The sequence below is a fragment of the Thunnus thynnus genome, chromosome 9 (genome assembly GCF_963924715.1).
Source record: "Thunnus thynnus chromosome 9, fThuThy2.1, whole genome shotgun sequence".
Classification (NCBI taxonomy): domain Eukaryota; kingdom Metazoa; phylum Chordata; class Actinopteri; order Scombriformes; family Scombridae; genus Thunnus; species Thunnus thynnus.
Window position 1 is genome coordinate 21,429,702 of NC_089525.1, and position 22,222 is coordinate 21,451,923.

At 39.7% G+C, this 22,222-nt stretch overlaps 2 protein-coding genes across 3 annotated transcripts; one reads left to right on the plus strand and one right to left on the minus strand.

Moving 5' to 3' along the window:
- The first annotated feature begins 3 nt into the window (after window positions 1–3).
- srpx2 (sushi-repeat containing protein X-linked 2) lies at window positions 4–9,966 on the plus strand. The gene is made up of 10 exons (XM_067599667.1): window positions 4–645; window positions 4,145–4,222; window positions 4,543–4,734; window positions 5,294–5,470; window positions 5,788–5,911; window positions 5,999–6,120; window positions 6,196–6,375; window positions 6,482–6,615; window positions 6,725–6,846; window positions 8,686–9,966. The coding sequence occupies exons 1-10, from the start codon at window positions 600–602 to the stop codon at window positions 8,867–8,869; spliced, it is 1,359 nt and encodes a 452-aa protein (XP_067455768.1). The 5' UTR covers window positions 4–599; the 3' UTR covers window positions 8,870–9,966.
- sytl4 (synaptotagmin-like 4) lies at window positions 9,704–21,913 on the minus strand. 2 transcript variants are annotated; one of them, XM_067599665.1, is made up of 18 exons: window positions 21,520–21,913; window positions 21,350–21,414; window positions 19,745–19,937; window positions 18,187–18,402; window positions 17,490–17,599; window positions 17,169–17,280; window positions 16,918–17,085; window positions 16,302–16,401; window positions 16,130–16,220; window positions 15,928–16,022; window positions 15,066–15,161; window positions 14,322–14,500; window positions 13,815–13,917; window positions 13,136–13,297; window positions 11,022–11,124; window positions 10,828–10,936; window positions 10,529–10,737; window positions 9,704–10,197 (listed from the first exon to the last, which is right to left on the minus strand). In XM_067599665.1, exons 3-18 carry the CDS (start codon window positions 19,861–19,863, stop codon window positions 10,049–10,051), a joined length of 2,121 nt encoding a protein of 706 aa, XP_067455766.1. In that variant the 5' UTR covers window positions 19,864–19,937; window positions 21,350–21,414; window positions 21,520–21,913; the 3' UTR covers window positions 9,704–10,048. The 2 variants fall into 2 exon arrangements, with proteins under 2 accessions (XP_067455766.1, XP_067455767.1); XM_067599666.1 differs by lacking the exon at window positions 21,350–21,414.
- Between the last annotated feature and the right edge of the window lie 309 nt (window positions 21,914–22,222).

Consider the following 22,222-nt stretch of genomic DNA (forward strand, 5'->3'; position numbering starts at 1 on the left):
AAACACGGCTACTCTCGGCTTCCGTACTAGAAGATTGTTTCTTCACATCTAATTGACACTCTAATTATGTTCGACAGTTTATTAGATGATCATTTAAGCTTCCTATAAGACAAACCGTAATCAAGTTACATGTGATGATTCTTTCAGAACAACTTATTGTATTAAATGTAGAAATATCACAACAAATCTGTGAGGTCATTAATAATACCTTGATAATAACCCCATGGAGGTAAAAACATGACGTTTCTATAACTCGAACTTCCGCAAAAAACAGTAAATGATTTGAGGAGGTTTAATGCAGCGGTGGGAGGAAACAGACACACAGTCCGCTGGTGCCACCAAGTGGTTTCATCTTTAACCATGAACTAAGCGGATCCTTGTGTGTCAAAAGCTGCGGAGACTCTGTTACAGGAGCACCTACTCTCCAGCGGGGGACAAAAAACGAGTGGAGAGTTTTTAAAAAGTCGTTTGAGCATCATTTTGGTAACTTTTTCTGGATTATAACTTTGTTTCCTTGTTTGACTGTGGGATCAAGAGAAGCTGCGCAGAACTTTTTTTTCTCCACCCCCCCGCAGCTGTTTCTGACTTGAAGTTTGATTATGATACTCAGCTGCGTTGTTGCTGTGCTCGTTTTACATCTCACAGGTGAGTTAATGACTCTAAACAAAGAAGGTAGGTGAACCCCTTCACTAAAATGTCTCTAGTTATGTGTCCAGGATTGTGAATTCTTATTATTATTGAGTTTCTGTTCAGTCGTCAAAAATGTCATTTGAATTTTTTACCCTCACAAAACAAAAACTCCAAAAACATATAATATATGAGTTTGCTGGAGGCAGTTCAGGTCACTTAAACATTCACATCCCTTCCCTGCAGCTGGGAAATACTTTCACCTCAGCAGTAATAACAACTGTATTGGATGCAGATGTGCTGAATATTGGATGAATGCAAATGGAGCCCCCTCTTTCTCCACCTCTTCAGGACTGAAGAGCTGAACAACATCTCCCAACATGCAACTGGCCAGAATCCATTGAAATGAACACATTAAAGCTGTAGATGAGCTGCCTTTCTCTTCAGGTGCTTCTCTGTGTGCTGACCAGGCGGTTTAATTACAGCTCGGCTCCAATTACTGTCAGTTAATTACTGAGAAGTCCCCCCTCTGGGCTCAGTGTGCTAAAGCCTTCATTTAATCCTGCAAGATAATGACGTGACCTCAGATCCACCCAGAGAAACACATACGCTCAGATCATAATGCAGAGAGACTGAAAGGATGCTGGTCATTATCTGGCCTTTGTCATTAGTCTCAAATAGATGAAACCTCAAACAGGCACCATTTGTCAAACCATCAGGGGCTGAAAACTATAAACCTGCTTCCAAGTGTGACTCATCCCTGCTGCATAGACACACTCACTCACAGAGTATGCATGTTTCCCTGAAGACAGTTCTGTGAGTGATGCATGGTGTGTGTTGGTGTCTGGGTACTCAGTAAGAGTACAACAATGTAGAAACAATACAAATGTGCAAGCTCCTTCTTGCAAAATACCTACTTAAAAGTGCAGTAGTAGTATTAGTGAAATGTACTTAAACTATCAAAAGTACTATCTGTTTACTATCAAAAGTGCTCACCCTGCAGAAAAATGGCCTGTGACAGCTACATTTTTTAGAGCTGCAATGATTAGCCAACTAGTCGATCAACAGAAAATGAATCACAAACTATTTTGATAATCGATTAATCATTTTGAGTAATTTTTTATGAAAAAAATGCTAAATTCTCCTTTTCCAGCTTCTCAAATGTGAACGCTTTCTGGTTTCTTTTGTAATATCTTTAGGTTGTGGACTGTTGGTCGGGACAAAACAAGACATTTGAGGACGTCACATTGGACATTTAATAAACGATTAATAATTAGTTGCAGCACTAATATTTTTATATATTACATTAGCGAGGGGTCGGTTTCCTCCAAAGGATCCTAAGATAAATCATGAGATGACTAATGGGAGAGTAAAGAAGAAAAAACCAAATTCTGCAGCAGTTTTGGACTAAATCTTTGCTTTTTGTGAAATATTGTGTAATTTTACCTCTTTGGGCCTTCATTTATTTACTTTAAATGACACTCTGAGAAGTTTAAAGGGGTCTTGGAGGTACTGCTACCATCTCATAGACATCTGAAATATGAGAGGGGACCCCAACAAGACACTTCATAACACTACTTTAATCTTTAACTATATATTGGATTTTATAAGCTTATAATATGTTTTTAGATAAAATCATAATTTGAAAAGTAACCACAGCTGTCAGATGAATGTAGTGGAGTAGAAGTATAAAGAAGCATAAAATGGAAATACTCGAGTGAAGTACAAGTCTCTCAAACTTGCAGAAATGCACTTACTTTTCACCACAGCAGTAGTTTTACCTGCATGTGATAAAACAATTTTTTATTGCCGTGTGCATGATGATGCATGTCAGCTGTCAAACACCTGAAGTAATGTCTGTACTTCAGCCCTACAGCACAGACCATCAGACTAGTGAGCGTAGCTTGTTTTTATTTCCTCTCTGACTAATTCTCTGCAAGGGGGACTTGGGAAATATGAGTCTTTGGAAGTTTCGTAAAGTGGAACATTGGGCTCATTATAAGAAAAAATGCTGACGACGGGTTTAATCTGCGACATCACTGAAAACAATCTGGAGCAGCTTTAAGAGCGGGGAAGCTGAATGTGATGTGATGCATCCCTAGAAAATGTGCTAACCTTCGTGTTTTGTTGACTTTACTTCCCCTTTTTTTCACTTTACTGTAAATATTTTGTTAATGTCTTCTGATTTTATTAAAACCCAATATGTAGAGAAGCATTGAAGTGGGATTACAAGTTAGATAAAGGTGACAAAACAAAGAAATTACCATAAAACTTTGTTATTACATTCCTTTTTATAGCCACTCAAATTCACTCAAAGACAAAGAAATCTCAATTATGTCTAATTGATTAGACATAATCTAACTGGTCTAATCGATATTACTTATTAACTAGACCCCAGAGAGGTCTAACTCCCTGTTAGACTTCTCATCAACAAACTGTTACAAAATCCAACACAACAGAACAGAAATCGATTAAATTGGCTTATTTAGGATTCAGAAGGGGGGATGCTGGGGAAAAAAAGTAGCATCAATACTAATCACAGCTAAAGAGAGCTGACGAAAATCTATTGTATTCTCCAACAAATCATCAGTTCAGAATCGTGTTTATAAGCAATTCTCATAAAATTAGTAAAAGATACGAAGCATCGAGCTGATAAAACAACGTTAAGTGTGTTTTTTGAGCTGGTAAAGAGGACCCAGTGTCTCCAGAACCCCAAACAGATTTAGTGTTAAAGGGAAGTTTATTTGGCAGAGGCATCTGTGTCAGAAAACAGCCAAGGTTGAGCTGCAAGCAAAGGAAGCAAATACAGGAACTGACTTGCTAGGGGGGTGGAGGTCGATAGACTGGAAAGTCTGGCACTCGGTTCTAAACATGGAGTTATTTGAGGGATAATGTACCTGAACCACAACTGCTGAGACGGGGGTAATGAGAAAAATGACTAACTGTACAGAAAGTCTAATACGGAGACAATATTCTGAATTAAGGCCGTTTTACACTCTGCTTAAAACATAGAAAGAGAAAAAGAGATGAATAAGAGGGTCAAACTCCAAGCGGATAATGAGAACATGCTGTTTGGCCTAATTTTCGGTTAAGTCAGTCAATGAAGTAGTGTCATAATACAATGAATGGCAGAAGATTGAGTCTAACATGTTTTATCTGTACTGGAAAAACTTAAAGCCATTTACAAGATTTCCCTGCTATTGTGTTTAAAACCTTGAGGAGTTTCCGTTTGCAGCACTGATTGCAAATCCAGGTGTCTATGGACTGGAATGTTATCGAGCTGAAAGGAAGTTATGGAAAGGAGATTTTGTGGGAAGATTTCATTTAAATGTCAGCTTGTCTGTGTATCATCTATATATAGTATATGATAGACTTGATACAGACGCTCAAAGTCATGATGAATCATAAAGTTTTTCCAACCAGAGAACCAAGTTTAGCTTCTGCCAGCTTGGTCTTGTAAATTACAGGTTTGTTGCTCTCTGATTCTACATGTCTCACAGTTGTTCTGTTGTTTCAGCTGGCACTGAGACAACAGTGTACGACACCTACAATGATTTTGCAGAGGAAGACACAACCCCTCAACTAGACTACAAAGGTGTGTATAAAGTAAGAACACACACACACACACACACACACACACACACACACACACACATAGGTTCAACACAATCTTAAGCTCAAGTACTGTGTAATTGTGTAAGTGCACTTGTGGGTTTCTCAGAATTTAGATTTTTCCTAAAGACTGACCAAATCCCAAACTCAAATCTGAAGCCTGACATCAAATGGTGTTGCTTCTGTATGAGTGACATCACTCCAAAGACTAGATAATAGCAGATATCCTGTTCAATATCTTGCTTTTCATGATTAGATGTCAGGCGTAACACAGATTTGGGTTTGGTTATTCTTTAAAAACAGACCCGAACTGGTGTCATTCTCCGAATCTCCCCAACGGGGAGGTGACCTGCCACTCCCCTCGAGGTGGCGGCTACCGGAGCACGTTGGGCACCCGCTGCGAGCTGACCTGCGACCGAGGATACCGGTTGATTGGGAAGAGCTCGATTCAGTGTACCGCCAGCCGCCGCTGGTCTGGGTCTTCTTACTGCCGCAGTGAGTGGAAGTTCCCGTATGAGGATAAATCTGACCAACAATTAATATATCCTACTAACAAGTATTGTCTGTGTAGCCGAAGAAGAAGAAGAAGAGCCGCAATGTTGCACTGGCTGACATGTTCCTTCAGGGCACTGTGGTTTATTTTGAGTCGATCCAACATACATCATCCTGCTGCCATAAATATTAAGAGCCCAAACGTGTGTTAATCCGCAGCTGAAAATAGTCCCCAACAAATGCATTATTTACCTCTGTTTGAGTAACATTTGCTGAAATCTACAGTGCCCAGCTGTTTGAGGAAATTATTTCAGCTATAAAGAAAACTAGAACTAGATATTTTTTACATGTCTGTAAAGATTTACAACTTCAGTAGGACCCAGTGGGCTTGAGCTACAGACAGTATTGAGAGATGGACTAACTGCTGGTTTTTCTTTCTTGGGATTTGTTAACAACGGCAAAAATATTGAAAGCCTCATCCTTTAAGATATATATTGATTCTGTGATTGTTTTGACCCTTTTATATAACATACTGTATGTCTTTGTGATGATGTTTCCACAGAGATGCGTTGCCATGTGCTGCCCCTCATCCCGAACGGCAGATACACCTGCAGTGATGGCTTTGTGGTGGACTCCAGATGCGACTTCACGTGTGACCCCGGCTACCGCGTAGAGGGGGAACACTCACGTACCTGTCAGCACGGGGGATCATGGAGCGGGGGGCAGCCCGTTTGCTCAGGTACTGGCCAAAAGTTTGAACGTAATAAATTGTGACTGACAGCTAGAGTTTTAATTTACTGCCAGAACATGGATTTAAAATCAGTCCATCTGCTTTGCTGTCTAGTTTTCCATTTTTCTTTCACAAGCACAGCTCTCTATGTGCTCAGTCTCATAAAAACAAGCTCATTTCCTGCTCTTCTGTTCTTTGGACTGGATCCAAAACTGTAGACTGTTGTCTTTTAGTCTCCATACTCTGCTATTTACAAAGCCCTTCAAGTCCATTTCCCTTCTGTAATGTCGCCCATACTGTTGTACTTTTCAAACTGATCATTCCAGACACTGATCCTCCAAAGATCAAGTGTCCTCGGTCCAGACTCAAGATTGCAGAGCCTGGAAAACTCACTGCCAGCATGACCTGGGACCCCCCCACTGCCACAGATACTGCTGATAAATCACTCGAGTATGTCATTCCTTTCCTTTTGCTCCCCTTTCCTGTTCAGTTTAAAACAGAATTAGACTTTTGGTCTCTTTTTTTGTCTCTCTGCAGTGTAATATTAATCGGCCCTGAGTCAGGCACCGACTTCAAAGAGGGAGCAAGCATTATCCGATACAAAGTGTACGATCAAGCCAGGAACAGAGCCGCCTGCAAGTTTATCGTTCGTGTTGAGGGTAAGCTGACAATACAGTTGAAGAGAGTTAAACTTTTTGTCTCGAGAAATTAGTGCAATTAATTTCCCCTTCCAGTGAGAAGATGTCCTACACTTTCTCCACCTATGCACGGCTACCTCACCTGCTCCTCTGATGGGAATAACTACGGAGCGACTTGTGAGTACCACTGCGATGGAGGATATGAGCGGCGGGGGATGGTGAGCCGTGTCTGCCAGTTCAACCGCAGCTGGGGTGGACGCCCTGCTGAGTGTGTCCGTGAGTACAGCATGAACGTGGCGATCAGGCTTATGAATTTGCAGCATATACAAATATTTAGTGGGGGTATAATGCGGGATGTGAATGTGACTTTGTGTGTCTGTAGCAATGGAGATTAAATCAGACGTGAAGACAGCATCTGCTCTCCTGGATCAGTTCTATGAAAAGAGGAGGCTGCTGATCGTGTCTGCTCCCAACATATCTGACGCGGAGTACCAAATGCAGAACATCATGATACAGGTGAGGAAGATTCAAGCTGCTGGTGACTTTAAATGGAAATTTTATAAACAGTAACAACCGCAAAATCCCTAAATCTTAAAACTCTCATGCTTCTCTGTGTTCCCACCAGAAATCAGACTGTGGATTAGACTTGCGACACGTAACGGTGATCGAGCTCCTGGGCTCCCCGCCACGTGAGACGGGCCGCATCAAGGAGAGTCAGCTGACCTCTGAAGTCATCGAGGGTTTGAGGTAACACTGAGATACTTCATCACTCGGTTATAGCAATTTTTATGGTTCATTCAGGAATAAAAGTGCATTTAGTTGAAAAATTCCACCCTGAAATGGCTTTATATAACCCCCATTCTCATTCACAGTACACAGTTGTGTGTCCTCGCTCCATTTAAACATCAGGAGCCTCCTAATGAAAAGGAAGCCTGTGTTAGGTTGACTCTCAAAGGAAAAAATCCACTCTTAAGATTAACACAGTTAAAAATAGCAACATAATTCCAGTGTAGTGGTGCTGCAATTTGGACCAGACTTTCTAAAACATCAATAGTAAACATCTGGCTTTGGAGCCCAAGAATGTTAATGAACAACGTCACCATTACAAAAGATTTTCTATCTGACATATACAGAGACTAATTCATCTTAGAAGAGGCAAATCTATAAATCTATAAATCTATCTTTCCACCAGCAGTGCAACTTGAGTGAGGGGCTCTGCTCACTTTTTCCAGACTGGAAAATCTCTTGTCTATCCTTTAGTCTCACACAAAACCCACAGCTGACTGTGGGCAACATATTGAGGCACATTCTCTGGATGCGGTCCAAAGGCATTCTGGGAGATGTAGGATCTCAGAAATCACTCTCTACATTATTGTAGTGGATAAATCTGAATAGGAACATTTGTTAAAGCTTTTTGTCAAAAGGTTATCACCATAAATGTAAAAAGTGGTTCCTGGAGGTCAGCAACCTTCATATTAAAACTGCATTAATCAATATTTTTATTTTATCAATCAAAAGACTATGTGTAAAATAAAAGTGGTCACTTGTGGTGAAGAATTATCACCCAATTCTGAGTGTTTTGGCATCTTTTAGCTCATTGTTTAAGTTTTACAGCCTTTACCAAAACTTAAACCTGCATTAACTGACTTTTGATGCTGAAACAAATTGTGAACACACTGACATATGGCAAACAAGTTAGCAAACAGTTGCTTAGTTACACATCCAGCAGTTATGGAGCAACATTATCATTCATTTGGGATCGTTTTTCCAATGTTTACTCTTTTCTCTTTTAGCTCTGTTTTTTGTCTCTAGTAACTCCTGAGGGAAATATTTGGCTCTTTAGCTGCTAAATCCTCCACTATGTTCACCAGTTACTTGCTAACTGTGTCTGTGTGGTGCTGAGCAGGTAGTGTACAGGGGGTTTTTAGAGATTTTTCTCTGAAAACAGCTGCCTGCTAGGACAGAAAATAACACTATGAGAACAGTGAGAGTGAACCAAAACAGTAAAGTTGCAGCCGCACAGCTAAAACTTGCATAAAGTTCTGTAAAGCTGAGGGGTCGGGTGGTAACTCCCTGTAGGTTTGTCACTACAAGCAACACCTCTGACATCACAAATTATAATTTGAAACATTGTTTTTTATAAAAATGATCAATTATAGCCACTTTAACTATTTTGGTTCAGTGTCTACGCTCTTATTGACCTTATTTCCAGCAAAAAACCTCTGATAAACTGATAAACCCACTGTATGGTGCCTGTCCAGCACCAAATGACATACAGACAGCTAGCTGGTGAACGTAGAACATTTAGCAGCTAAAGAGTCAGAGATGGTGGAGACCAAGACAGAGCTAAAAGGAGGGTGAACTGGACTTACATACATCAGGTTCTCCAGACACGCGACACCAGATAAATTATAATGTAGTGTGTAAAAAGGCAACTGTTTGCCAACACGTTCAACATAACAGCTTTACAAGGTGATGTATCAGTGTTGTGTTTATGAAATCAATGAATGCTGCTTTAATCGCCCAAACATGAGATGGTGGACTGTTCCTTTAATAATCCAACAGCTGATTTGTGACTCTCTGTAGGCAGGTGTTCAGAATCTCCAGATCCTACTTCAGCATGGTGCTGCTGGACAAGCACGGACTGGATCGAGAGCGCTTCATTATCCCGATGGCGTCAGACGAGTTGTTCTCCTACATCGATAGTTTCCTGCTGAACGAAGAGGAACGTGAGAGGCTGGAGCTCCACAGAGACTTCTGTGATAATTAGATAAAAGCACTCTGGTTGCCACAGCGATAAACTCGTCAGCATTACTAACACAAAATGAGGAGGGACAAACAAGCAAGTAGGTCCAGAAGAACTTTAGGAGGGGAAAAAAAAAAAAAGAGGACAAGAACGCAGTTTGTCGTGTTAAAATGTGATCATTATACAACACTGAAGTGCTAGCACTGTTTCTCTATAACTAATCATCAGCTGAGATACATGGGGGCCAGAAAACTGTCGCCACACCTACAGAAAATACAGCAGACAGTGCTGGAGGTAAAACATATATACATAAAAGATAAGATTGGATGCATATTTTTAATAAGATTTCTGACAAATTATCTAAAGAACCAACAAAAGACTACTGACAAAAACTTGAGCAGACAGATCACTTTTAAGTTAGCGGGTATCTGAATGTAATAGAGTTGAGAAAATCAATCATGTCTTTGGTTTGGTCAATTTTTATTGGGTGAGCAGAGTATTCAAGGCAACCTTGAGGTAAACATAGATCTGATCACACTCCACTAGGGAGTTAAAAGTTAAAATCTACATTTATATCTGCAAATAGACATATTTAATAATTTCTAATAAGGCTTTTTATGCAACTTATATAAATATATTTTTTACATAATAGTAGTAACGTAAAGTACAATGGATACTTAACAGTATAGATTAAAATAAGCACAATTTGTTGTATGCAAATAGCAGAAATTTTGTGTAACACCAGTTTCTAATGGATTGTTTCAGTGTAACTCAACTGCACACTATTATAAAGAAACGGTGACACATTATGACAACATTTCTGTGTTAAGTGCTTTGTGTGATTTTGATATGAGCCTGAAATTAAAAACATACAATGACTGTCACAGTGCTCCTAAAATAAATCCAGCGTTTAGTGTTGTGATGCTTTGGCACATTTTCAACAGTAATATTGGTCTGCGGTCAGTTGGATCCACGCTGGAGATAAACCGCATACAGGTGTGAGCAGATATTAACTGTTCATCAGAGTGTGTCTGCATACAGCCAATCAGCTGAGTCTATTCATCTCAGTGGGGCAGGTCTGTCGCAATAATCGTGCAAAATAAAATGAATCCATAATCAAATATTTGTCTCAGACTCAACAGATTCTTCCCATTTCAGTGTCTTTATTTCCAACGGTCCAGGCTGCTGCTGAGTGTGTAGTCCTCATTTGCCCTTCTCCTTCCCCATAGTGGAACGCAGTGGAAGAGTGCCCTCTGCCCACGAGTCGGGGTACTGCATCATCTTCTGCCACAGACTGACCTCCTCTCCAATGGAGTCCATTTCCATTTCCTCCTTTCCTATTTTTATGGTGCCTGAAGGGTCAAAGATTACAAAGTGAATGCAGAATTAGTGAGGAGTCTGTCATTAATGATGGCAAATTGCTTTTACTCATTTTTCACACCGGGGGAAAAAAAAAAAAGACATGAAAGCCTCGTCAGTGCTTTAGCAGCAATCTAGTGTGTCATTCTGTCAAAGGCAATTACACTTTGACAATAAAACTATTTAAACCTGAAAAAGGGAAGATAACTTCAATTGAATTCACCTTCACTGCAGTGAGAGAAATATATAATTTTCAGAAAACTAAACCTCCTGTGAGCCCTGAAAGGCAGATGAAAAAGCAAAAAAAGTCTGGATTGATCTCACCTTTGCCGGAGCTGAGGCGCACTCCTCCCAGGAATTCGTTGCTCAACATGGCCTCTCTGTCCCACACCGTGAGCTCCAGACACATCCCCTTCAGCTGCTCCAGAGCCAGATCCTTGTACACGAACGTGTGGTCGTAGTGAGGGTTCAGGTTCTTCTTCACAACTGGAGTCTTTCTCTTTGTGCTCTTTGCTTTTGATGGGAACAAATACCTGCGGCAACACAAACACAATTAGCTTCAAAAAGACAGATGTTTAAATGGGAATGTAGTGGATTTCTCTTTAAGGTGGTTTATCACTAACCCTTTTACAAAGCTATCTGATGTGTCTCCTGCTTTCATTGCCATCAAATTCTTTGCCTCTTTAATTAAGACGTGCAGTTCTCCCCCTTCCTCAGTCACCGCCTTTTTGCCTGCGGAGACAGACACTCAGAGATTTGAGGCAAAGTGTATCAAATGCAGGCAGAGCTAAATGCGGTTTCCGTGTCACAGTCTTACCTTTGATTTTCTCTGTTGTGGGCTTTTTAGGTGTGATATACTTCAAAGAGATCACTAATTCTCCTTTGTACTGAGCGAAGGCTGAAGCCGGCAGAGAGGCGGCCTGTTGAAGAGAAGTACATTAAGACTCTTGAGTTCTTAATGCAAGCAATAATATATTAAACGCGTTATTCCTCCTAACATGTAGGTCTCCACACTACAGCCAGACAGACGCTGAATAACTGAGGCAGATGTTGATATTTTGAGTGTTAAAAAAAGACAATAATATACCAAACTAATAAACATTTAACATGTAAAATAGAGTTATAACAAATTAGTGTGCAGTGGCCTGATATTTTCTGGTAAACAAATAACTCGCCTGCATCTGACTGTTCTTAACTGTTGTAAGTTTAGAGCGCCCTCAGCTGGATAAAACATGTAATGACAACACTTTCTAAATTCCCTCAAACACAATCTTGGTATTTTTTCATGCAATGCAATTTCTACTCCCATATCTGCTAAAATATCCAGTGATACCAACATATCTGTGATATCCGCTCTGCTCCTCATGAAACCTTGTTTTGCTTTGCTTTAAACTTTTGGGCCAATTATGTCGTCTGCACTGTCAGATACTGCAGACAAAATATTGTAAATGCTTCATGAACATGAACCATCACTTTTAAGTTTGTTAGCTTCTATATTCTGCACGTCTGTCGTACTCCTGTTTGTTAGTTCCAGCTTGTGACTTTTATTCCTCTTTGACGATTAGTTTAGATGTCATAACCGCCACAAGAGTTTTCCCCTAAATATCCCTTAGAGCTGAAACAATTAATTAATCAATTATATCAGTAACTATTATGATAATCGATTAAGTAATTCGAGCAAAAATAACAAAAATTCATTTGTTCCATTTTCTTAGTCTTGAGGATTGTCTGCTCTTCCTTGACTTATGTGATAATAACTGAATATCTCAGGTTTAGTCAGACAAAACAAGCAAATTGAAGACATCACACTCAGCTTTATAAAACTACGATGGACATTTTTCACTATATCTGACATTTTACAGACCAAACAACAGATTGAAAAAAATAGTTGGCAGATTTATTGATAATGAAAATAATAGGTTATTGCAGTCCTAACGTCCTGATCCATGTGCAGTTTTGTCACAGATGATTTGGCCTTCTTTTGAGCACCGTTACTGTCTGATGTCTCTTTAAAAACTTGCTCATCAAACTGCTGACCGCAAGACCTTCATTATCTCTGACAAATGATAACAAATGGCCTTCAACCTAATATTACGCATGTTTGTGGTAATATCATCATTATCATGTGTTTGGTCGTGTGTGTGTGTGTGTGTGTGTGTGTGTGTGTGTGTGTGTGTATCTGTCCCCAGCTAATCTTGCATACAACTGGACCCATCAGCCTAATATTTTTTGTGCACATTTATGACTGTATGTTCAAAGACCTCTTGTTGCTGCAGTGATTCACAAGTGTTGAAAAACCTGTTTTACAGCACATTTTATACCGACACTGACTGCTGATTACTCACTCCTCTTTACCGGCTGGTAGGGGCTGCAAGTGATCAACAACTGCAGCAAAAGACATTTCCGTCGACTGGCTAGGCTAAAAACAAGTCTGCTACAGGCCACATTTTGGCCTTTGTTGTGACTCAAATTCGCACTCTTCTAGTTATAATTGCGAATTTAAAAAAGGTACCCGACTGTTTTGTTAGCTCTAGAGCACACACACACACACACACACACACGAGGACACACATGTACACACACGTACATGTGAATGATACAATACCCGTTCATGCCAATGGTTCACACTTTTCCACTGATCTACAAGTGCAGCAATGCGTCAACAAAGGCAGGGAACGAGAAGACATGTATGTAAACAACGCAGGTTTCAAACTTTCCCACAAGGAAACTCACAATGCATTTGGTGAGAAACACTGAATGTCAACAGAAACTTTGTTTACAAGACAACTCTACAGAGCACCTTTAAATCTTTTTCCTTGAGGTGTGTTTATTGTGTCTACATGACCATAATGGACAAACAAAACACATTTTTTTAAAAAGTCAATCCTCCGTTACACAGAGTTAATTATAAATTCAGTTTCTCTGATTTACCTTTGACATGAGTGCCACTCGCTCCTCCTCCAGGGAGTCCAGGTCTCGGCAGTCCAGAGGGATCTCCACCTCTCCCAGGAAAGCGTTGCGGGTGAGTCGACCATGATGCCAGACTGATATCAACAAGGATCGAGTGAACAGCTGAGAGCGGCTGATGGAGTACTGGCGATGGAGGAGAAAGAGGAGAAGACCGGATGCATCAAAGGCCTGCCTTGATACTGATACAGTGATGGAGAAGTCTTATATAATTTTAATGCCGTGGTGCTGAGGGAGCTTTAAATAAATCATGGAACTTAGATTAAAGCAGAAGATGAACGCATCCCTTAATCTTAGATCTTCAAAAATAATTTCCTTCTTCAAAAATTATTTCCTTCTTCCAAACCTTTTTAAAGAGCAAATCCAAAAGTACAGATCCATAATTATGCACAAATTGACTTATCTGGGTAATTTCCTTTTCAGGAGTTTTGTGTGTTGCTGTATTTAAGCTCTACATTGGAGGCCAGGACCAAAATCAATATTTGACAACAGCTATTCTAATCTGCAATGTCAATATCAATCTTTAAGTCTCTGTAGGTGTGGTCATTATTTGCAGCAGGCATGGTGCAAGGTCACTAATCAGGGAGTGACACAGAGTCAACAGAATAAGGTCAACAGTTGCGGTTCAGATATAGAGCATCACCTTCAGTGTTTCTTGGTAGACGGGGTTGAGGGTGTTTCTCTTGATGCTGGTCTTCCTTTTGCTCTGGCGAGATTTGTCAGGGAGAAGGTAACATTTGACATAACTGAAAAGACAAACAAACAGAAAGAATATGTCAGACTGTGTGTCCCCCCCCCTCCCCCCCCATGCAAACTCTCCAGACTCTTGCTGCTACATTTCCTGACTAAATGCTGTGAAAAATATCTGTTGACATTCAATTTCCTGTGAAGCTCATGTAATCACCTCTGGGACGTGATTATCAAGACTTTGTAAACACAGCAACCTCTTATCTTCACTGATCAAAGCTGTGTTAACATCACTGAGGGGTGTATGTGCAGTAGAAACATTTGTCTTTCGGAGCCATAATCAACAAGGCTCAAAACAGAAGGCCGAGGTTTGAACAAAACATGATATAAATTGTGTTTTTCCTTGACTTCTCTATCTATCAATCTAGGTTGAGTTGAAAAAGAGAAAGTTTTTAATATTTACGGGTTAGAGATGTGCCGCGAGGCATCGCCAGAGGCCAGCCCGTGGCACTCCTTGATGAAGACCTGGAGGCTCTGGGTGCGTTCGACATAGCTTATGGAGAAGACGACGTCTCCGCTCACGTCCACACTGTCATAGTCTCCTGCTTCACTGTAAATACTCATCAGGCTGCCCAGTGTGCTCTGGAGAGACATACGTACACTTGACTTGAATAAATAATCATTAACAAGATTCCTGCGTTTGTTCTAAGTTTCATTAATACCACATACTGACATTTAGATAATATTTGGACAGTAATGCCCTTCAGGCGTAATGCTGCAGATTAAGCTTAAAATAATTTTCCTGTTATCAGACTTTGCCTACATCTGAAAAGGAAATGACAGGGAAACAAAGAAACCATATGTAACAAATAAAACGCTGGAAGGTTAACAGACAGTGAGTCTGTGAAAAAAAAAGAAATGAACAGATCAGGATGTTTCTGTCAATATCTGAATCCAGAGTGACAGCATGAAAGACACGTTGGCCTCAGCTTTGCTTCCCCCGAGGCTTCGGTAACTATAGAAACGTTTTTTTACGAAACCGAACACATCGACTTCACACTTCCTTACTTGCTGGAGGATATCCTGAGGTTATAACTCGTTCAGATTATCTAACATCAGTTCCGTCCTGAGAGACATAATGAGCTGCTCTTCAAAGAGCCTTTAGCAGACTAATACGAGCTGTGAAAGATGTCAAAATGTACTTTACCTTTGAGCCGTGCAGGCTGGAGGAGCTCGAAGCCACTGTCCTTCTATGAAAGCTAACTAAGCTGTCAATATCCTCCTCCTCTTCTTCTTCATCTTCCTGTGGTATCATAATTAACATTTAGAAGCCTGATCATAGACACACAATGGGATTTCTCCCCTAATCAGATTTTCCTTGACTGTTATAAAGATTTATGGAAAAACAAAAACAAAAAAACCCCAACATAAGTCTGCATTACCAGGAATTGATTTTTGTGTAATGAATATAAACAATGGTTGGAGAATCTGATGCAGTAAAGGAGCTCAGAGAAAAATATCTACACCAGCAGTCCATTGGGGATGTTACTTGGACAACTGCACCCATGTCTGGCCAAATGTAGATCCTCCCTATACAATTATAATCAAGTTAAATAGCAGAAAAAAGTTTTAAACTATTTGAAACAACTGTAAATGCCAGATCTTCAACAAATCACAAAGGGAATAATCCACCATAGAAAAGGAGATAATAGCCTGAAAATAGCCTCAATGGACCAGAATTAAATGTGTGATGTAAAGTTCTTCTCTGACGCTCTTAGTATCACTTGACAGCTATATCTAATATCATTCTTGGACATGGGAATATGAAGTAGTAGTGTTGGGGATGCTGAAAAATTACAACATTATAAAGACATAAATGGAAAAAGTGTCACTCCTAAAAAAAAGTGGAAAAATGAGGCCAACGTGGCAGACGAATCCAGTTCCAGGCATTTAAGGAAATACTGATGGAAATATTTAAAAAAACAAAACAAAACAAAAACATTGTTAAACATAACAGATTAAAGACAAAACAGTCTAAGGGCAGTTATATTTTTCCGCAGTCTAATTACCTTCACGTCTAAGCCTGGTACAGAACGGCTCCTGTTGCCCATTGAGGCCGCTGATGTGTCCGGTTCATCACGGAGATCCAGTGTCGATACGTATTCTGTGTTGAACATACAGACCAGAAATGAAGATGCATTACACCGACATATTTCTCTTTGGTTAAGGAAGGAAAAAACAGCATTGCACAGAGGAATATGAGATGCTTACCAGAAGGCTTTGGGGCTCGTTTAACGCTCTTCTTAAAGAGTCTATCAACATCCAACTCCGGGCTCGGACTGACCTGTTTTACTTCTGGGGCCTAAGTGACAGAAACAGGGATTTAGAAGAGCAGATAAAACAACAATATAATAGAAACATGTCCACTTGAAAAACATCTTACAGTGTTTGCTATTGAGTTGTTGCTGTGAACGCTGACTGTATCTGCCTTGACTGGGACAGTCTGACTGGAAACGCTGGATGGAACTGAGTGCGTCTCTTTCCTGGATGACAATACAAACTTTTTTCATTCAAATAAATACAAAATAACTGTCACATTTTGTGTGTGGACCTGTGTTTCTAAATGTTTCTAATCCCCAAATCCCCAGTGGTCTGACATCGGCGTTTGAGACAGCTCAGCATATTTTTTATGCCATCTGTGGGATCCATTTTAACCACAAAGCATGAGGTCACATGCACGAGAAAAACTATGTATCCCCCTCAGGATTCCTGAGGTGCCTCATGCTATTAAAAACTATTTTTTAGATAGACTTTACTGTTTTTCAAAGTTATCTGACCCAGCCCTGATCATCTCAGCCACTAACTACACTAGATTTCAAGTTGCGCACTTGACCAGCATGAAATTGACAAACGGAGGATGAAGAGGTTCAAAACACTTCCTGTCTCAAATGCTGCTTTTGAAGTTAGTGGGTTAATGTTAAAACCTTGTAGAATAACTATAGGTGAGTTTACCTTGCTAGGTCAGGGGTCACACGTAGAATAACTATAGGTGAGTTTACCTTGCTAGGTCAGGGGTCACACGTCCAGACTCGGTCTCAGTTTTATTGCTACCTAAGCTGGCGTTTTCTGCAGACTCTGTGTCACTGGGCGGTGGCTTTGACAAAACATCCTCCTTTGATTCATATGACTCCATTGAAGCAATTGACCCCGAATTCTCACTTAAATGACTGTGAGAGAAAATGTGACAAAATGTTTAAATAATCTTAAATCGGTGTTCATAAAATTGTGACATTAATATTAAGAAAAATACCCTTTGTTTGTTGTTAGATTTTTCTGCCTGGGCCGAGGAACAGGAGTGGGTGGGTCTGGATTTATTTCTGTACTTCTCAACAGAATTTCTCCCGTTGTTTCACGCCTCTTCACTACAACACAGACAAAAAGTTCAATCACGCCACCATACCGGTTAAACAAAAGTGGTATCATGTTACTGTATTTCTCTAACATTTTCCTCCCTCTACTGTTGTACTGGGACAACATTCCAGTGAGTGCGGGCATTTCATTCAGCCCATGCTAAGAGCTGTTTACATTCCTGGTCGAACTGTTGATACCCACTTCCTCTTCCTGTACTCACACTGAGGCCTCTTTTTGAGCGAGCTTCTCACTAGGTCGTGTCCAGTCATTGTGGAGAAACGGTTGACCCGTTGATCGTAGAACCAGTCACCTGTCATTTTCTTCATCTCCCTGTAAGACAGTTTTAAAGGCCTACATTGAGAAAAATTTACACTCAGTGATGGTGGTTGATGGTTAATGTTTATCCAGCATGGTGTGAGTAGACTATGGTGATCTCGTTAATATTTGGCGACAGTATTGCTTGTTATTATAGTTTACGTCGTTACTGTTTCCATGGATACATCTATTTTGTCAGCAACAAACTCCACAGCTAATTGAGAGGAAACAGGGTGAGGAGGTTAACTGTATGGACAGATATACAGTATATTTGACTGTTAGTAATATAAGCCTTTATAAAACTCCATATTGAATATTGGCCAGTCACGTTGCATACCACTGATACTGGATTTCCTCCTTGCACAGTTTATATTTTTTATTTGTTGATCCATAATGCTTCTGGTACACTTCATATTTTTCTCATGCAAAGATAAAATGTATCTACAATGGTAAAATTTAGAGATATAAGCACAACATGCTGGAGTTTCAGTCTTTTAAATGATGATTTTGACTTTAAGACAAGTTGTTCTGATCAAGACATGCTGGAATACTGTTATTCTAGCAAGTGAAGAAGAGAAAGTATAAACAAAACTGTCTCTTACGACTCTTTGGCACACACACTGCACAGCCAGGATCCATCGGGGAAGACTGTTCGGCATTTCTGGCACACATTGTGATTGCACATCTTACACTGGCTGGAGAAAACATTTAGTCGACTCAGAGGCTCCAGGCATCGGCCACAACTACGCTCACTGTATCTTCCGCTGCCACGCTTGGCCCCTTTCCTCTTAATGTCCAGCAAGTCTGTCTTCAGCTTCCTGAGACAAAAAGAAATGACATGAACGCCATGCAAGTGCAAGTGTTAGCGGATAGTTTTGTCCTTTAACGTCACATCTAAATCAACCACTGCGGTTAAGCACTGTGGTTGAAGTCAATATCACAATATCAACACATGTTTCTTCTCAATGTGGACATACTGTGTATCAAAATATGGAAAATGTATGCAGAAATCATGTAAAATAATCAAATTACGTTCAATGCATTTAACTGTCTTCCACTGTTGTGTAGCTGACATTTTATTTTATCCAATTCTTATAAAATTAAAACACAGTTTCACATCTTTAACATACCACTCTGTTATAAAAGATAATAGTGAATTATAGCCCAGCCCTAAGTTGAAGTTATGCAAACTGCAACAAGAGAAAAAGTGTATATTAGGATAAGATATAATTTGTTGTCCACTATAAGGCCTCTAGTGTAAATTTGTCTTCGGCACTCAGCAACTAGGGTTGGGTAATGTTTGAACTACTGGTGCCAGTAAGATACCCAAGTTTTGCTACAGATACTAGAATAATACTTTTTTTCCCTTCAATACTTTAGTTTGAGGAATATAATTAAATATTTTCTGATCTGAAAAACATGCCAAACTTCTCAAAGCATCAGTTTTTAATGTTATCTTAACACAAGAAGCTGCACAAGATTTTCTCCTACATAAAATGCACATTTTTAAAATGTAAAATGATGTTTTAGATCTGGAAATGTCTAATCAATCAATAAGTAAACAAGATTAAGACTTTAAGTGTTTGACAGTTGTTGATGCTACATTCGGTGCGGACACAGTTCAGCTGGTACTCAATTCAATACTCAGTCCAAATCATACAACATACATTAAATACCCACATTAAAACGTAATAACGATAACCCGACCAACACTGGATTTATGATGCTGATACAGATAATTAAGAGTAAAGAAGAAAAAAAATCACATTAACAATATATTGGCCAAAGTTCCTTAAAATATTGAATATATTAATTTAACATTTTCTAATTTTGTGACCAAAATATTCCACATTTGAATAAATTTCAGTGTGTGCAACCTTTTTAAACTACACTAAACACACATTTCTGTAGTGTATGTTCTCGGTGTTTAATGGCTAACACATACAGAAATAGTTATATATCTGCATTAAGCTAATATCGACCCGTACATTGGCCAGGCTCTAATAACAATAAATATCAAATGCATGGGTGAATTAACGTATACTTGAACTAGTTAGGTTTAAGTTTTAATATTTTTAAGTAAATTCATCACTAGTAAGTGGGAAAAAATAAAGCAAATTAACCATTTAGGACAGTTAACAGGAAGTGATTTCTTCTCACCTCACTCGCTGCTCCTCAGCCAGCCTCAGCTCTTTGTCCCGTTGCAGCACCTCCAGGATCAGCTCCCGCTCAGAGTCAGACAGAAAGCCCAGGTTGATCATGTCGGTAGCCTGGGGCATTGTCGCTTTTTTTACTAAAGAGCCCTCAGCACAGGTTAACTGGGACGACTCAGAGGCAGTGGCATGGAGAAGGTCTGAAGACAAAACAGAACATCAGGAATTAACTGATGACTGTTTACTACCAGAGAGACTGTTTTTTTATGATCTCATGTAAGGCAGCCTGCTGTAAAAAGAGGAACTTAGTGACTTGATGTCCTGTGGTGATTAAGATACAGACAAGCAGAGACAGTAGATGACTGAGTGACCTTTCTCTCTTCCTGTTGGCCTCCATGCAATGAATCTTCGGACTACTACTATATAACTCCGTCATGCCGGAGATGGTTCGTTTATCTAAGATTATCTAAATCTCATTGTCAACAATCTACAGCAACTTCATGATGTATAGTTTAGGAGAACAAGTACTGGAGCTATTTTCTTGTGTGTCAAAACCTAAAAACTTGACCACAAAGACAAAAGAGAGTGACCATTAGAGATGTTTTCCATGCCAGGCGATGATAGGAATCAGCCCACGACATTGGACCAAGCCCCTGGCCAAACTAAGCTTTCAAAACATGATGAATGACTAATAGGAACCAGGATGCAAGAGGATTTTAAAATCCCACAGAGAGCCTCTGGCAGGGTGAAAGGCTATTTAGCTGGGACAGGCAAAAACAACATGAACTTGGCTATCATGTAGGGTTCCCACCCTCTAAGGATACAGAAACCCGGGTGGAGTTCAGTAGCTTAAACATCAAGCTTGTCATCTGTCATGTTCCCATCTGAAACTTGAAGCTCAGTTTGAACTGACTCAAAAGGAAATTGAATTCATGTGAGAGGGGAAAATGTAGAGTAGTTAATCAATAGGAAAGCTGCATTTCTAAACTGCAAGTACAACCCAGGAACTTTTTTTCCTCATTGTTTGAATGCCTGAGGTCAAGTAACTCTAGTAGGAGTTTAATAATACCTGCAAGGCAACTTGTCTCGGCAAAACAAACCTTCAAGGAAATGGCGCATGCGTCTGTTCCAGATGACAGAGATACTGCTGCACCAACTCTTTACAAACACTAAACAGATTATAATGGAGACGGATTTCTGTTTTTTTCTAACTGGAAAAGCAGGGTGTAATTAGGTATGTAAGCTTTTATAAACTGACATGAGAGAGTTTGAATTAACATGAAACTCCACAATAGCAGATTACAAAAGTTTGACTAACGTATTTTTTTCCCCAAAAATGATAAAATCTGCTGTAAACTGTGTTGAAATAAATCAAATCATATATCATGATGCGCTGCTAACGTCTGCGACTCCAACGGCCGAACGAACGTTGACGTACGTTACGTTACCAACTGGAAGCTGAACATATTCACATATTGTCCTTAAAAACACTAACAGTTAACTCTTATTTGAAGGCTGTCTATTCAAATATTACAGTAGAGACAACTTAAAATCAGACAGAGAGTATAAAATGTCGTTAGCTTGGCTAACAAATTAAAAGAAAATTACACACCTGTTGTTAAAAGTCGTCCTCACTCCGCTATTAAAGCTTGCGTCACTATGGGCAACGGCTACATTCTTGTCAGAAAACACAACCAAAAAACGGTTTAAAGTAGCAAATAAGCTAACAACGCATTTTAAAAATGATTATACTGCCTGATACTTATAGACGGGGTTTCTCACCTCTCTAATCGGCTGTCCTTTCTCTACTCCTCCTTCTTCTTCTTGCCTCCCGTCTCCAAAACTGTTGACTTTGTGCGTTAGAGGAGTCCCGAGTACCGGAAGATAAGGAAAGTTTGCAGCAGACAGGCAGGAGCGCCTCTCAACATTTTCCATGACAGGTGCATTTCCTTTGCCCTATTAACCACAGAAGAGCTGGATGTGGAAAATTTGACCCATATTGAAACAGTCCAACACCTCTCTTCCCTTCCTCACCAAATTGTTTCTTTTGAGCGAAAAGTTGGGACAACGGGAAGTGCAGGGCTTTGACTTTTTTTTTTTGCCTATAAAGAAAGAAAAACGGAACTTTATCAGACTGTAAACTTGTCAAACGCAATATATAAATGAATACAGCGAGGCATTCGTTGCTATTTAGAGAAAAAAGTCACTAAACATTGTTTGTACGTGTGTGGTTTCCTACTTTGTCATTATTTATTAGCAGGGCGTATGCAAAGTCATGGTGGAACGACATTGTTAAACAAATTATCCCTTGTCCTAAAAAAACTACCTGTAGTGGCACAACAGTTTTAAAGCCACTCGGAGGTTGTAATTTCCGTTTACAACTCTAAAAACTTCATATATTTTCCTTCCAAAACTATAAATGAATAAGTTTTTTTTCCATATTTGTCTCTTCTCCTATTTGCCTCTTTATAGATCTCATATTATT

What these genes read in the sequence shown, in the direction of transcription:
- srpx2 (XM_067599667.1), top strand. Translation starts at nt 600, where the DNA reads ATGATACTCAGCTGCGTTGTTGCTGTGCTCGTTTTACATCTCACAG. An exon ending in CCCTCAACTAGACTACAAAG is followed by an intron (nt 4,223 to 4,542) that starts GTGTGTATAAAG and finishes CTTTAAAAACAG; the next exon opens with ACCCGAACTGGTGTCATTCT. An exon ending in TGGGTCTTCTTACTGCCGCA is followed by an intron (nt 4,735 to 5,293) that starts GTGAGTGGAAGT and finishes ATGTTTCCACAG; the next exon opens with AGATGCGTTGCCATGTGCTG.
- sytl4 (XM_067599666.1), bottom strand. Translation starts at nt 19,863, where the DNA reads ATGCCCCAGGCTACCGACATGATCAACCTGGGCTTTCTGTCTGACTCT. An exon ending in ACAACTCAATAGCAAACACT is followed by an intron (nt 16,221 to 16,301) that starts GTAAGATGTTTT and finishes TCTGTCACTTAG; the next exon opens with GCCCCAGAAGTAAAACAGGT. An exon ending in TCTACCAAGAAACACTGAAG is followed by an intron (nt 13,298 to 13,814) that starts GTGATGCTCTAT and finishes CTCCATCGCCAG; the next exon opens with TACTCCATCAGCCGCTCTCA.